At 38.8% G+C, this 15004-nt stretch overlaps 1 protein-coding gene across 1 annotated transcript in view; it reads right to left on the bottom strand.

Annotated features, from left to right (window-relative positions):
• Positions 1-8071: 8071 nt before the first annotated feature.
• The window catches only part of LOC110463678 (asparagine synthetase [glutamine-hydrolyzing]-like), a 37399-nt gene continuing 30466 nt past the window's right edge, over positions 8072-15004 (bottom strand). The window contains exons 10-12 of the mRNA XM_021518476.1: positions 11856-12094; positions 8499-8727; positions 8072-8359 (exon numbers count right to left, since the gene is read on the bottom strand). Of these exons, the coding sequence (XP_021374151.1) occupies positions 8072-8359; positions 8499-8727; positions 11856-12094 (756 nt within the window). The remainder of the gene's footprint in view (positions 8360-8498; positions 8728-11855; positions 12095-15004) is intronic.

Genomic DNA, 15004 nt, shown 5'->3' with positions numbered 1-15004 from the left:
CGCTGTCTTGCGGAATAACGTGGGAATGTGAAGGTTCTGGCCGTCTTCACGTCTAAACGCTGGATGCATTTAAAATGTGTTTAGAACGGTATTACAGGACAGTGCGTTTACTACAGGGTTTAATAGACCCGGATGGTTTAAAACAAAGAATAAAACGGGCTTTAGTAAGACGGCAGTATCGTTGTTCAGGACCAAACGCATTATGGCATATCGATGGATAACTGAAACCTTATGGTAATGTATTCACGGCTGTATTGACGGATTTTCCAGGCAAGTGATATGGATGGAAGCATGGAATACAAATAACAACCCAAAGGTCATTGCTAGTTATTTTATCAGATCAGTTCAAAATAAATGGATGTCCTGAGAGATTAAGAGCAGATGTTGGAACTGAGAACGGTTACGTCCAACAAATGCTGCCATTTTTACGTGATGAACATGTCGATCGCTTTGCTGGAGTGCGCAGTTTTATGTACGGACGGAGTACAGAAAACCAAAAGATAGAACGTTTTTGGGGTATATTACGCAAGGAGGTAGCAGGAGTTTGGAAGGATTTGTTCAAATAGCTTTAGAACGATAACTACTTCGTTGGAGATTTATTAGACATTCAATTCTGTTCTATGGATTTAATACAGGTGAGAAACAAGTAGGATATCAACAATAAAATATCAACATGTTACATTTATCGCTTATTATTAAACCTCTACTTGTTTTACACTATACAAAAGTAACCACATAAATAAGCTATTTCCCCTCTAACTGCATGCCAGGGAAATAGTTCGTCTGGAGGGGGGTGGGGGTGCGATAGTTTTGAAACTTTTTCCCTCGGAAAAAATGTGGGAAATTGAGTGACGTCGTGGGCGGGGCTTGACCGAATATTGACCAATCAGCGCAATCGAATTACGTCGGCAATTTCCGGCCAGCGGAGCCGGTACTTTCTGGACCGACCTTCACCTCGCACTGTTGTTGACAGACGACAACAGAAATGGCGACCCCAAGGTTTTCTGTGTTTTTTCTGATGTTGATTCTCAAGAAAATTTTAGTTTTGTTAATAAAGTGTCCCAACTGTTGAAAATTTGTTGTCTAATAATATTTAGAATATTGTAAGGAAGTGTATGTATCGGTATAATAAAACAGTTGAAGTATGGGTATTTCGGGATATAGCAAGTTTATGATCCCCCGAGACCAGGACTATTTCCCGAGGCGAACCTCATACCCATACTTTATCTGTTAACTACTAAGTCACATTACTGTATTTTTGTACTTTGCTCAGTCCCAATATTACTGCACGTATTTCATACAAATTGTTTGTTTGAATAATACTAGTTGTGACATAGCTGGTTAATCTTAATATAGTGATACAGCCCGTTATCAGGCCATCCAATTCTGTTTAAGGTTCTGTATTTCATACTACACAGATGGACGAAAGCAAACAAGAGTTGGTTTCGAACATTTGGCGCCATTTTGCGCTATGGTAACATGACGTCATTATTCCTTACCTGATGACATTGTGTCTGTCATTACTGTTCAGATAAAGTTTAAGGGAAGAAATTGAACATTAAATCACATAACAGCATTTTAAATGCATATCTATTACATTGTAGGCTGATATAGATTCTACAATTACTGTGTGGAGCTGTCACCGAATTCGATCGTCAAAGATGACAGCACTACCATGTGGATGTCCAGCCTTGATGTATTCAATCCCAGAATTGTATGGAGTTGAAGACTGTTTAAAAGCAGTTGTACATGACAAATTAGATCTCTGCGAGTCAGAATGTTTAATGAAAGATAATATACCTTGTGACAAAGATATTTTTGACCTTTGCCAACTACTTGTGAATGAGAATGAGTGGACCATTCCTGCCGATCCCTATGAAATGTGTAATTTATACATAAAATTACGAAATGAGATCAGGAATATGATTTAGATAAGCAATTTTTGTTTTGCCTTTTGAATAAATACATATGTATCATAAAAATAAACGGTAGCTGAAAGTGATGCTTTGGAATTATTCTTTTTCATTGCAAACCCTTGCTTCTACACAGCGACTGACCTGTCCTCCTCCTACATATACTATTAGGCAAAACTATCTATATTCCACTATATAGACATTCCAGTATGTTAACAATCTTTGTCACTGAATGAAACTAAACTAGTTGCTTGGGCAATAATAACATAATGGGGGAAAACATTGTCATTTTCGCATATACTTCTATAACGTTTAATACACTACATAATATATTTATGAATCACGGTATTGACACTGTCAGAAACACTGTTACAGACTGTTTTGATTAGAAAATGCACAAGAGAGTTTCAGAACAGAACGATGTCACACTTCATATAATGCGGCAGTACACATCTACACTTAAGTCCGGATGATCCAGCCTTCAATTTGGATTAGTTTGGTTTAGTTTATTTATGTCTTACGTTCTAGTAACAGCTAAAGGTTATTTAAGGACGTGTCGGGTTACGGCGGTGGAGGAAAGCCGGATTACACGAAGAAAAACCACCAACCTGCGAACAGTATCTGGCGACTGCCCCTCGTAGGTCTCGAAGCCCCAAGTGTTTGAGGGCTGATGATCATAGACCGACGGTTAGACGCCTTTACCACTCGGCCCATGCGGCCCCACTTCAATGTATCATACATTAAACAGCTAATTTAGAATCAAGTAAAGACTAACAAAACAAGAAAAAAGTGCTTAATATTATCCAGAATTTACTTATTTTCCCTGATTCCGTTTTTTTTTTTAATAAGTAATATTAGTAATATTCTCGCGTTTCGAAATGAAAGGGGGGGATTATTTGTCATGTCGTTACGTAAAAGTCAGGGGTGGACTTACGGGTGGACCCAGTCAGATCTTGTCAGCCAATAAGAGTGTTGTGACGTGCATTGTCGTGGGGGTGCGATGGCACGCTGGTAGGTTCGCCATTTTGCTATCGCGTCGGTCGCTCTTTTTTTTATGCAAAAGGTTCTAAGAAGTTTTGATTTTTCGATTAGGTTTAGATCAGATTTGTAAGCGTTTCCGTATGACAGTGGAGAAGCAGTATAATTTTATGCAGAATCCCAAAATTTGTGAAGCCTAACCATTAGGTCTTGTGCACCTACTGTTCTCCAGGAATGGTTTTCAGGTTGGGTGGCTCGCTTGGTTTCTTTTCAGAGAACTGTTTAGATAACTGCTATACGAATAGGATCTGTTAAGTTATGAGAAGGAGAAGGAGGAAAACGGATGTGAGTATATTGAGTTAAGGGTGTATGGTTGATTGTACATGTAATATGCTAATGTGCTACACTCATTAAACCATGTCTACTGCACGCGACAGGCTAGTCAGGCAAACGTACAGATGTGTTTGTTGTTTTCTGACGTAGAATAGAGTAGACGTGAAGTTCGAAGTCCCCCATTCGTCATATTCTCAACCTCACGATCGTAGGAGACAAGACAGGATATATATTCTCCATCAACCACTACAGGATCTATCGCTCCTGACTCATTGGATATGTTTGCAAGTGGGTGTGGGTAACACCATGGCCCCGGTTACCATAGGGTTGTTTAAAGTTAACCATTGGTTAGTGATGCATTCATTATTTTGCAATTAAACACCAAAGGCTTTCAAAGAAAAGACAAAAATTCTCAAAATCTAATCAATCTGACAAATTTATAGCAGTGAATTGATATTTTTGTATTCGAATTGTAATTCATTTAACAAGACGCAGCTTACGTCATATATCTGGGACTTGCAACCAGTGTTCCTAAGGAGACGTGCATAGTCAATTCGACTAATAGAACATGTTTATATAAGCACGTGCAAATCTACTGTCCAATACTCATCAACCAAAGGAAAATGTCAATGACCTGCCGACGTTGTAGTTTATAATTTATTGGATTTCAAAAGCACTTGATATAGCAAAGGAGTCCATCAAGTCTGGAAATGACGTATACTTTTTGAAGAATCTATAAATTTCTCTTCCGTGGACTTTCTGAATAGCTCCTTCGAAACGATTGCATTTTATGCTTTTTAACAGTAGTTAATATGGAAACGTTTCTAGAACGTTAGGTTCGGTAGCATAAAACAACCTCCATCTGATCTTTTTTGGCTGCTTACTCAAAATCTCCCGCGTTATAGTCAGCTAAACACCGGAATGTAGACTACAGTGTATCGATAATCATCAGGATGTTAAGTGTTTCACAAAGCTGCATCCGATATCTGCCCGGGCACATAAAAACCAGAGCCAATGTCATAATATGAAATTTTGTCATTTGTGTGGTGTTTTTGAATATTATTTGTGCAAACCCCTAAGTGACGCGAAGCGCCGAAGGATTTGATCTGTAAACACTTTGCCGACTTCCGGTGCTTTCCCATTCCAAACCACAAGCCAGAAATACTCGTTAGGGAATAAAGAGAACATGGAGTCCCGCGATACAAAAAGCTGTTAAAAAGAGCAAGTCTAAGACGAAGAAAACCGTTGAACCCAAATAATATATTACGCATCACCAGGAAGTCTGCAAAACGCAATCTCCAGAGAATACAACATCGAGAGAGCTGACAGAAACGACAACTGCTAGCCGAAGGGATGGTGTCCTCGCGTGTTGACCAAAAACATTCTACAAACTAATCAGCATGCACAGATCTACCTTTGCTAGGTCTACAATAGAGTTCTGGTGGAAAGACCTTAGACTGTTGAAAGCAACACTTCAGCATACTCGCAAACCCAAAGGATGACGTACACTTTGACAAGGATCACACATCCCTTGTAAACAGCAATGCTGACCTTATTACTGAAAGATGTACCAACATCGTCCAATTCAACAGGAAACATAAAAGGAGGTCCAGAGAGCGATTCGCAAACTCAGCGATAACAAGACCGCAGACTCTTGAGGGCTCACAAGCGAGCACATCATCAAACACGCAAATGGAACACTTACGCCTTTCCTAACAGATATCATCAACGCAATATTTTCCAGGAAAAACTCCCAAGCCTTTTAAAATAAGGCTTGGTTACACCACTATATATAGGGAGACCCCCACGACCCGTCTAATTATTGAGGGATTACGTTAATCTCCACGATCTTAAAGCTGCTAGAGCATATTCTAAATGAACGCCACAACAGGACTTTAGATCCAACCCAGTCAAGACTACAGACGGGATTTACCAACATCTTATCCTCGCTACCCTGGACGCCCGGAAAGCGACTGATATTGTTGACCATAACATCCTACTACAGAACCTATTCTACGATGGAATACAGGGAGACGACTGGAACATGCTTAAAGACCTGTATACAGATGCAACTTCACCTGTCATGTATCTGAACAATTCGAACTCGGGCAAGACGTCCGCCAAGGTGGAGTCCTGTCAACGACCCATTATAAAAGGTTCAACAACCAACTTCTCTTACAGCTTCAGGAAAAAACGTTTGATTAAGAACATTTGAACTCAGATTGGATACATCAGACTCCCACATACAACCTGTGCATACATGTATGACCTTGCTCTGCTCTCGTATGACCATCTAGACAAGCAAATGATGATAAAAAGATAAAAAAGACAGGGGAGTTAATTTCGTCAACTCTATGTATGGAGAAGAGACCCCGGCGTGTGATACTCTTACTCACATGGGCATCAATAGAAATACGAACAAGAGGGCCTGTATCGCTCACCTGAATATGTTTAAACTAACTGGTATGAAGTAAAGATATAGCACTCCATGGTAGGTGCTGTAAGTACATATGAAAAGCACCCACTGCTTATACAAAATTGAGTCCCCTTGGCCCAAGGATGCTCCAGACTAAATTAGGATAAACTCCCTTAATCCCTATGGTAGAAGATAGATTATAAAAGTTTTACCTCTATTTCCCCTATTGGGCCCCGCCCCTCAGGCCCCTAGCGAGCCAGACTCACGGTTTATACAAAATTGGTTCCCCTTCACCCAAGGATGCTTAATACCAAATATGGAACAAATCCTTACATTCCTACAGAAGAAGAAGGATTTTAAAGAATTTGCTATATTTCCTCTATTGGGCCCCGCCCCTCAGCCCCCAGGGGGGACAGACCCACCGTTTATGCAAAATTGAGTCCCCTTGGCCTAAGGATGCTCCAGACCAAATTTAGTCAAAATCTACTTGGCTGTTCAGGACTAGTAGCGACGGACGACGAACGCTGCGGTATGGCATAAGCTCACCATGGTCCTTAGGACCAGGTGAGCTAAAAACCGGTCCGATGTTGATAATAGAATACAAAGCGGGATAAAGATTGCTTATGCTCTTATGGGCTTTCGATTCCATGGAAAGACGGGACCAACACAGGAAATAACAACACTCCATAATACTATATGGACTTGAAATCCTTACTATCAACAAGAAGCGAGTAAACAAGAAGCCTTTCAAACGAAAATGTTTCGTCAGATACAGCTGCTACCAGACAGAACTGCGATATCCGTATCACTAGCACTACTGGGTATACCACCCCTGATGGCAGTTATCCACAGGAATAAGCTGAACCTGTTCCATCATATTATTCTCAATAAAAAACATTGTTGAATACGAAATAGCGATCAGACAACTTGCAACAAAATCTATATATGCTGGATCCTGGTTCTCCAAAATCAGATTGATTTTATCCCATTACAACCTACCATGTACATACAGGACACACCCAAGAAAGCAAAATTTGACATCAGTATATCCGATTCCGTAACGATTGAGTGGCAGGAACACTTGACCTACCCTGCAAGCTATGCACCAAGTAGCCCGAGTTTCCTCTGGCCCGAATACCAGACTTAGACATGTCGACATATATAGATGTTGTGTGTGACATCTATATGTCAAAATGTCTAAGTCTGATATTCGGGCCAGAGGAAACTCGGGCTATGCACCAAGGGACCGGAGGACACACTCCATCTCATCACATTATGTTTTGTGTTTGAGGATATATCAGGAACTGTTTTGTAAAGAAACTCATGAACATTGAAAGTATTAACAATGTGCAGACCCTAATCGACGACTCACCTAGGGTGTGACTAATGGAATCCATCCCTGATGTGAGGTATGGATTAATCAAATATTTTACCTGTAACTGAGCGAGATCGGTTTATCTCAGTCGAGGGTTAAGATTCTTTGAAAAAAATCCCTACCGAGGCGTAAGCCGAGGTTTGGATGTTATAGAATCTTACCCCGAGACTGAAATAACCCGATCTCGCTCAGTTACAGGTAATTGATTTTTTTTCTCGCACCTTTAAGTTCGAAAAGAACTATTTAATTTTGCTAAAAAACTACAAGTTTCCCACCTTGGGCCTAAAATGATAATGACCTCTTCACTTCTAAAGCTACATTTGAATTTTTCCGCGTAAAAATGTAGTCCGTCGTTGCATAGATTACAACGTATTTCACTGTGTAGATTATATTTTATCTACAACATCAAATATCTAACAACATCAAAACTATACATATAACGACAAAACAGAACATTTATAATGCAAATTGTCAATTTCAAGCAGTTAACGCGCGGATGAATACATCGCAGTGTAAATATTCCGCGAAATGTCACGTTAAGGTACAAGACAGATTAGACGAGATAGAAAAATATTTTAGCATGGGGTATGACGTGGGATATCTGTCTGAGGTGCGAGAAAATGTAATTCAAACCCAAGCGATAAAATATTGAGTAGGAGACCCGTGGCTCTACACACCCTCGTTTTAACACTACTCAGTACATCGAGCAGGTCGCCGAAGTCGACACTGGCAAAATCTTTTAAAGCAGAGCGAATCACCAGGCTGTCTTTCTAGTTTGCACATTTCAGGAAAGAGTCGACTATATTTTGGCAAGGACGACCCAAAACCGCTTTGATGAACTGTGTTGAGAGCTGCACAGGAATGTATTTGAAGTGGACCCATCCGAATAAGTATATTCGTGCGCATGCTTTCCATTCGTGCTCTGTGAAGTCGTGTCTAAGGAAAGGTACCTTCTCGTCTAGCCCAGTTGTGCATCTTTCATAAAAATCGCCCCAAAATTCGCAGAGGCAATCCATTACCACACCATCTCCTGGTCCTTATTCCTTTCTCCTGTTTCTAGCGTGCGGACAGTCGTGATGACTTGTGGAACGCTTTATCCTCTAAGAATGCGTCCATGAGGTCAGCCATACAATTTACTCTTCGAACGTGAATGATGCGCTCTTCTATGGCTGTTTCAGGTCTTGACGCAGTTGTCAAGTTATCTTGATTTTGTCGAGTGCTGAAGGGTTCTGCACTGTATTCCTCAAGCAACACATATATGTCATGCTGAAGATTAACAGTTTCGTCCATATTACTTGGTCTGTCTGTTGGACCGAGCAACACCTCTGGATCCTGGTAGAAAAGCTGAAATATGTCCACAATGTTTAGTTGGTTACTTGATGCCGCTGACAAATTAGAACTATGAGTGCTATCAGTAGTGCTCGTGTGAAACTGGAAGCTGTCTTATTGGAGAGTCCTAATTGACAACTTGGTCGGTCCCTACCGCCGATGCATATCTGGCTCTTTTCGGAGATCTGATGTTAGGAAGAGAGTCATCACTTTCACTGTCTAATGATATGTCCGTTTTTTTCTTTAGGGCTAAGTAAAACCGCAACTTCTGCAACTTCGTGCTGTCAATGAATTCACCAACCGTGATGTCGTCTTCCAGGGTGACTTGTTTATAGTCCATTATGTCACATTCAAAATCATCGGGACTTCCATATCCGAACTGGCTATTGAGAAAAAAATATTTCGCAGCCTTCAATAGATGCTTATTGCTCCTGCCAGTGTAACAACTCCAGATATATGAACTGAAACAAGGATGCATGTGTATTGTGATGCAATAACTGTCTGTGATACAATAGTAAATACATGTCAATAACTGTCTGTGATACAAATTATAGTAAATACATGTCAACAACTGTCTGTGATACAATAGTCAATACAATACATCTAATTTATCTTGCATGTTTTTTTTATGAACAGGCATTGAATTTAACAGATTTGAGATATGAAATAGTTCAGGTGAGCTATTAAGGCGCTCAGCCTGTTTAGTTTTGTTATAAGTTCATGCTAAAGGATTCTTATATATTAATCTATATTAAATATATGACACCAATAGTGTGAACAGCTCCTCTGCCCACGTTTGTAATGCTTCAGTAGTGTCAGACATGCTTCACCAGAGACAACATGTTTATGTAAGCCTTTTATAATACCTTTGTCACAGTAAATACATTTACTTAATGAAGGTGAAATGGTACTATTAAGTTATAATATATAAAGGTCCAGCAACAGAGATCTGAGCGGCCTGTAGTAATTACTGTATCTGTCTGTCTGCTGTCTGTCCACACTCTTGTTTCTGGAAATTATATTGAAATCCAAAACATTAATTCATTAGAAGTTTGATATGGTAATACACAGTGATATTAAGATTTGCAGTAGGATTTTTAAAAGCTTTTAAGGTTAATGTCAAGGTAAATGTTTCTAAAAATAGACCATGAGGGTGAGTACAGTCAGGCACATCCCAGGGCCCTTGCTGACCAGTCAGTGTTCTAGATCTAGTTATTATTGCCACTTAATGAAGTAGATATTTTAAGTCCATTTCAACAGAAATTTTCCATATGCAATACGATTTATAAAAATTACAGTTGTTCAAAATTTGAAAACATAAATACAGTGCAGCTGCTTGATTGGTTGTTACCTCATTCATTGAAAGATACAAACTAGAAACTAAGTCGAAATTTCGAGTTAGTAGATATGAGACGATGACAACGGTTTAATAAAAAACGGTGTGCATGCATTGTTGTCATATACGGAAAAAACTGACGATCCAGTTCTCCTCCTTGATGGCCAACCCATTCCTCTAGTTGAACGATCTAAAACAGTCTTAAGGTAGTGTCTCATAGCGACTTGGGCGCTGAAAGGAAAGTACTACTAAGACTTCATATAAATTGCTTACGGATCCGTAAGAGAGTCGTATCTTAAAAAAATGGATACCGTATATCACCAGGGTCTAAGAATTGCTCTATCCTATTGCTTACATAATTGCTACATAATGCAAGAGAACATTGAATTCATATCAATTTTGTAAATTAGAAGTGTTGTATGCCTTTTTAAAATATAATCTTGAGGAATAACAAGGCTATACCGAAGAAAAGGTTGGCACTTTTGTGCTGTGTAATCTAAATGTTGTCTCATAATATATAATTTCATCGGCGAGCAAACTCAACCCATCTGAAGATAGAATTGCAAACATTGTGGTATACGACGACGTCACTATTCATCTGTAAAACAAAAATAATAACCCAATGAAAAGATTTGACACACAAAACAAGTTCTGGGCGGGTAAGTGTCTTTATCGCCGACACCTGTCATGTAAATCTAGGTCCAATTCAAGTAATTTTACGTCCTCATTGCAATAACCCATGCAGTGACAACAAAACCACAAGATCACGTATGAGCATAATCAAAATATCGACGTACCAATCGGACAAGGAAATAGCATATTTCCCTTTTAGATAAGCATTGCGACCATACACATTTAACCATAGCTTTCATTTCCTCAGCACTAACTGACAGCTTTTTATGACTGAGAAATCGGCTTGGGTTCAACAATGAACAATGCGATTTAATGTCTTTAAAATAAACAAAATAGTAATATCTGAAAAATAGCGCTATCAGGGGTTGTTTAAATTTCAACAATTCCACAAAAACATACCTAAAATTTCAACCCCTGACAAGTCATATTACAAACCCCAAATAGGAACTGATGTATATAATTTAAATATAATGAACTTGGACATTAGTTATTAAAATGGAGACCAACTGAACGCTGCAAAATGACATATTACAAGTTCATTTATATGTACCTAGGTCATGTGGAGCTTAATTTCTCTTTACTTTATTTTGAGTGGCATACTGGTCTCAAATGTAGATACATGTTACCATCCGAAACCACTAAAATCACGACAAAATTCCCGAGTGGTATATGTCAGTATTTTATAAACAAGAAAAAAAATGATAAGCAACTTAAATCATTAGTTGAACTTTAGGTGAGGTGCCTTTTCATAACAGTATGTCATGTTATAAATGCTCTAGCCATTGCATAAATTTTAAAACTGATTTTTTTTTGTAATGTTTAAAGCCTGTCTTCTTTATAACAACATTAATGTTACGAAAGGACGTTTTATATAAAGTTTATGTATTCGATACGGTCTCTCCACAGATAGTAAAAATGGAATTAAGCTCCGCATGACCTACGTATATAGCGTAGACTCCAGATATGTCATTTCGCAGCATACAGGTGGGCTCAGAAGAGGTTGACATGTCATTAGTTCGGTGAACTACTTTTTAACAACGTTAACCTTGCTAACCACCATTTTATTTGCTATTGTTCAAGTTCAGTTTATTCAAAATACATATATGAATTCTGATTTGTAATTTGGGTTTTTGCATATAACGTATCAGGGTGTTTAAAGTTTGGATGACAATAATGTCTTTTAGAGGGTTTGTTGAGCATGATGGACGGACGGTCGACGACACTGTCGAGCAATCTTACAGAGTCATGTTACATAGAACTGACAAATATCAGAAGTCGTAGTAAATGTACAATGGGGTCCACTCGCCTATACTACAAAACCAGTGACAGTGACCCGATGGTTAAGTGATCCTATAAATCCTCAAGTTAATGCTAAATCAAAACACCCAACGACCACTTAAGAGAAATAAATTCTTCACCACGAAGGCGTTCTATTTCACGACACTTAACTTCCCAACTAAGATCGTGTTAAAAGGAGGTGTTGAGCAAATATAAAATATAAAACTGCTTAATCCATGTATCAATTCTGTTACAGTCATCTACCTTTGACCTTGGAGCAAACGGATAAAACAAACATTTCCCATGAGAATACGAAACAGCGGTTTGTCCCTGAATGTGTCTCTGCCGAGGTAGACATTCTTGCTGGTCGTGTCCAGGAGGCAGAAAACGAACACTCCTTCCAAATGTCTGGCTGCGAAGTCAATCCTGCCGCGGGCGTACAGGTGTCTGATGGACTTTCCGTCACATTTAGTGGCGTAATGGAAATCAAACTCCTCCTGCAGCTATGAACGGAATATTTTAAGATATATAATGAACAGTGAATTCTTAAAGCTATTTAAATAACACACCTGCAAGTGGTTGTTCTAGACATTGTTTTAATCAACGCTAGCATTTTCCAATTACGATGATTAATGCATAAGCATTGGAAATAAGACTTAATGATTTTCTGTAAATTTTCAATTTAACTTACGTTTAAGTGATTGTAGTTATCTCCAAGGCGATGAAAGCTAAGGCAACAGGACGGGAATCGGTAAATACTTTTTGATCGATAAGCATTGGGTCCACAATAAGCTACTTTGTATGCCGCCTTGCATTTTGTGTAGCAAACACGGCCCATATATGCCACACATGTTTGCTTGAAAGTTAGCTTTAACAAGAATGGCACACCTAACTCATTAACTGTTGATCGGTTGATTTTGAGTTTGTGCACTGATATCACTCACACTTCGACCTGGATAGTAAGGGATGTTATGGCAGAAATAGCTAGTTATCATTTATTATTCACGATACGCATAATGTGTCTAATGTAGTTCGCAATGTTGGAGTGAAGAACAAAAAAGCGTGGTCGTTCTAGTGAGATTTTTTTTGTCTGATGTTTAGCACATAACGTATGAAGGACGTTGAACCGCAAACAAACATATGTTACAACGTATTCAAGGACGTTAGATTGATCAGATTGCAGAAATCATTAATATAACACAGATGGATACAAAAACTAAAATATCCAAATCTTAACCATAATATGTCGCGCTCAGAAAATGGCACAAAGGTTCTATCATAACTTATGTAATCATAATATTGTCTTTTATATAAATATTATATGTGATCCTGGCTAAGCGATTCAGCTTCTTCAGTGGAACTTTGGAATAGTGACAGACACAGGTTAGTCTCACTATGCTACTGAACAAGTGTTTTCATAAATACTTGTTATAGTATGTGTAGTACATGTTTTTTTTTATATATGTAAAGACATAGATAGTTTAATGATGGTTTGTGTGCTCCACAACCTCCTCAGGAGAATAGTTCCAGTCATCACAGTGAATGTGGTAGACCATGAGGATGAGGAACACAATCTGGTCCCTGGCAACTAGGGAGATGAGGTCCAATGGCATGACGTGGACGCAACACCTGAACAAATGAACAAAGACACTCTGGACGCGAAGCAAGAACGGGAGTACGCTTGGTTTAGTTTGCCGAGCTTGGTGCGCATGCTGTCGTAACACATCTTGGGTTTATTGGGTGTAGTGTATGCTCGTGTGTTTTGGGAGGCTGCGATATGTTCGTGTTTGTCTCCTTTTAATAGCGCGGAACTGATGTCGACTTGATAGTGCTACCTCACTGAAACATACTACAGAAGACACCCAGCAGGACACCCCACCCGGTAACATTATACTGGCAACGGGCGAACCAGTCGTCCCACTCCTCAATTGCTGAGCGTTAAGCAGGGGTAGAAACTATCGTTTTTGCAGACTCTTATTTGTCTCGGCCAGGGGACAGAACCCAAAGTCTTCCTCACAGGGGCGAACGCTCAACTAAAGACCAAAAGTAAGGCATTGTCAGGGGAGACATCAGGAAGAAGAAAGTTGTTTAGAAAGAAAAGATGAGATCCCAAATTAAGTTGCCTCTTACGAACATGCAATAGCGGCAGTAGGTACAATTCTTACGCCCTACCTGCAGGGACGGTGAGGAATTGATGGAAACCTCCACACCATAGCTGTGGGGCGGGTGTTCAATAGGTCTAGAATGTTTTAATGTGTATGTTACTATATGTTTATCTATAGAATGTATCTGGAATTTTAAAAGTGTGTATAAGTAATTTGCAATAGTAAATGTATAGGTTTAATAATACTGATATTTATGTAATTACATGTATGCAAAGAATGAATTAATAACCTTTTGGAAAAGATAACTGAATACATAAATTCAAGTTGAAGATTTATAAATGAGTATATTAATAAATATCATTGTATATGTATGATAATTGTACATTTGATACAGTAAAATAGATATGTTATATAATAGCATTTGAATATATGTCATAATATGAACGTCTATTGTTGAAGGTAGCATGGAGAATGGTATAAAATCCTATCATTATTAACCTTTAACAAGAACAATAAATGAGAGAACAAAATATAAAAAAGCTAATAATTGAATCGAAAAAGATATCGTTTTTCACCCATATTTTGAACTGATATAAAAACTCATATATTACTAAGGAATTGGTTAATCTATTTGTTTCAAATTCAAATAACCATTCTTGTACTTAAAAGAAATCTAAAGGTATATAGCAGTTAAACGCATGTATCTAACTACACAATGAAATTGCGGTAACTTGGACATTGTGTTGCCAACAGTCTATATTATAGCAAAAAGCTAAATGTTGCACTCACCCCCCCCCCCCCCCCCCCCCCCCCAATAATTCCATCGGAAAAAACGACTTTGCACTTTATGCTTAATATATATATGTATATTTTATATAATCAAGACAGTCGTTGATAACGTCACTTTTCATTTCAGTAATAATTACCATAACTTTAGTATGCATATACAATACCTACACCCATCTTTGTAGCCCAAAAACAAAAGATTCAAATATCCCTACCTCCCTACCGTGACGTAACCTCTATCTCGATGACAGAGCCACGGAGTGATCTCCCTTCCTCTTCCTTTTATGGCGCCTGCTGCATGCTGACGCACGGAGCTTGCTCCAATTCAAAACATTGTTTTGTCGGTTTGGTTTGAGTGTCAACTCATATTTTTGCGCAGTTTGTGTGCCTTATACCCATCTGCCTTTATTGATATAACTAATTGTTGTTGAAAATTATTTTTGTGCCTTTTACGGCCGGTTATTTTACTCCACGTGTGCCGGTGGTGTGCCACGGTCCGCCATTATCGTGGGTTAATTTCCG

This window comes from Mizuhopecten yessoensis, unplaced genomic scaffold, assembly GCF_002113885.1.
Source record: "Mizuhopecten yessoensis strain PY_sf001 unplaced genomic scaffold, ASM211388v2 scaffold10921, whole genome shotgun sequence".
In the NCBI taxonomy this organism is placed as follows: Eukaryota; Metazoa; Mollusca; class Bivalvia; order Pectinida; family Pectinidae; genus Mizuhopecten; species Mizuhopecten yessoensis.
The sequence above is the reverse complement of the archived record's forward strand: the minus strand, read 5'-3'. Positions and strand labels throughout refer to the sequence as shown.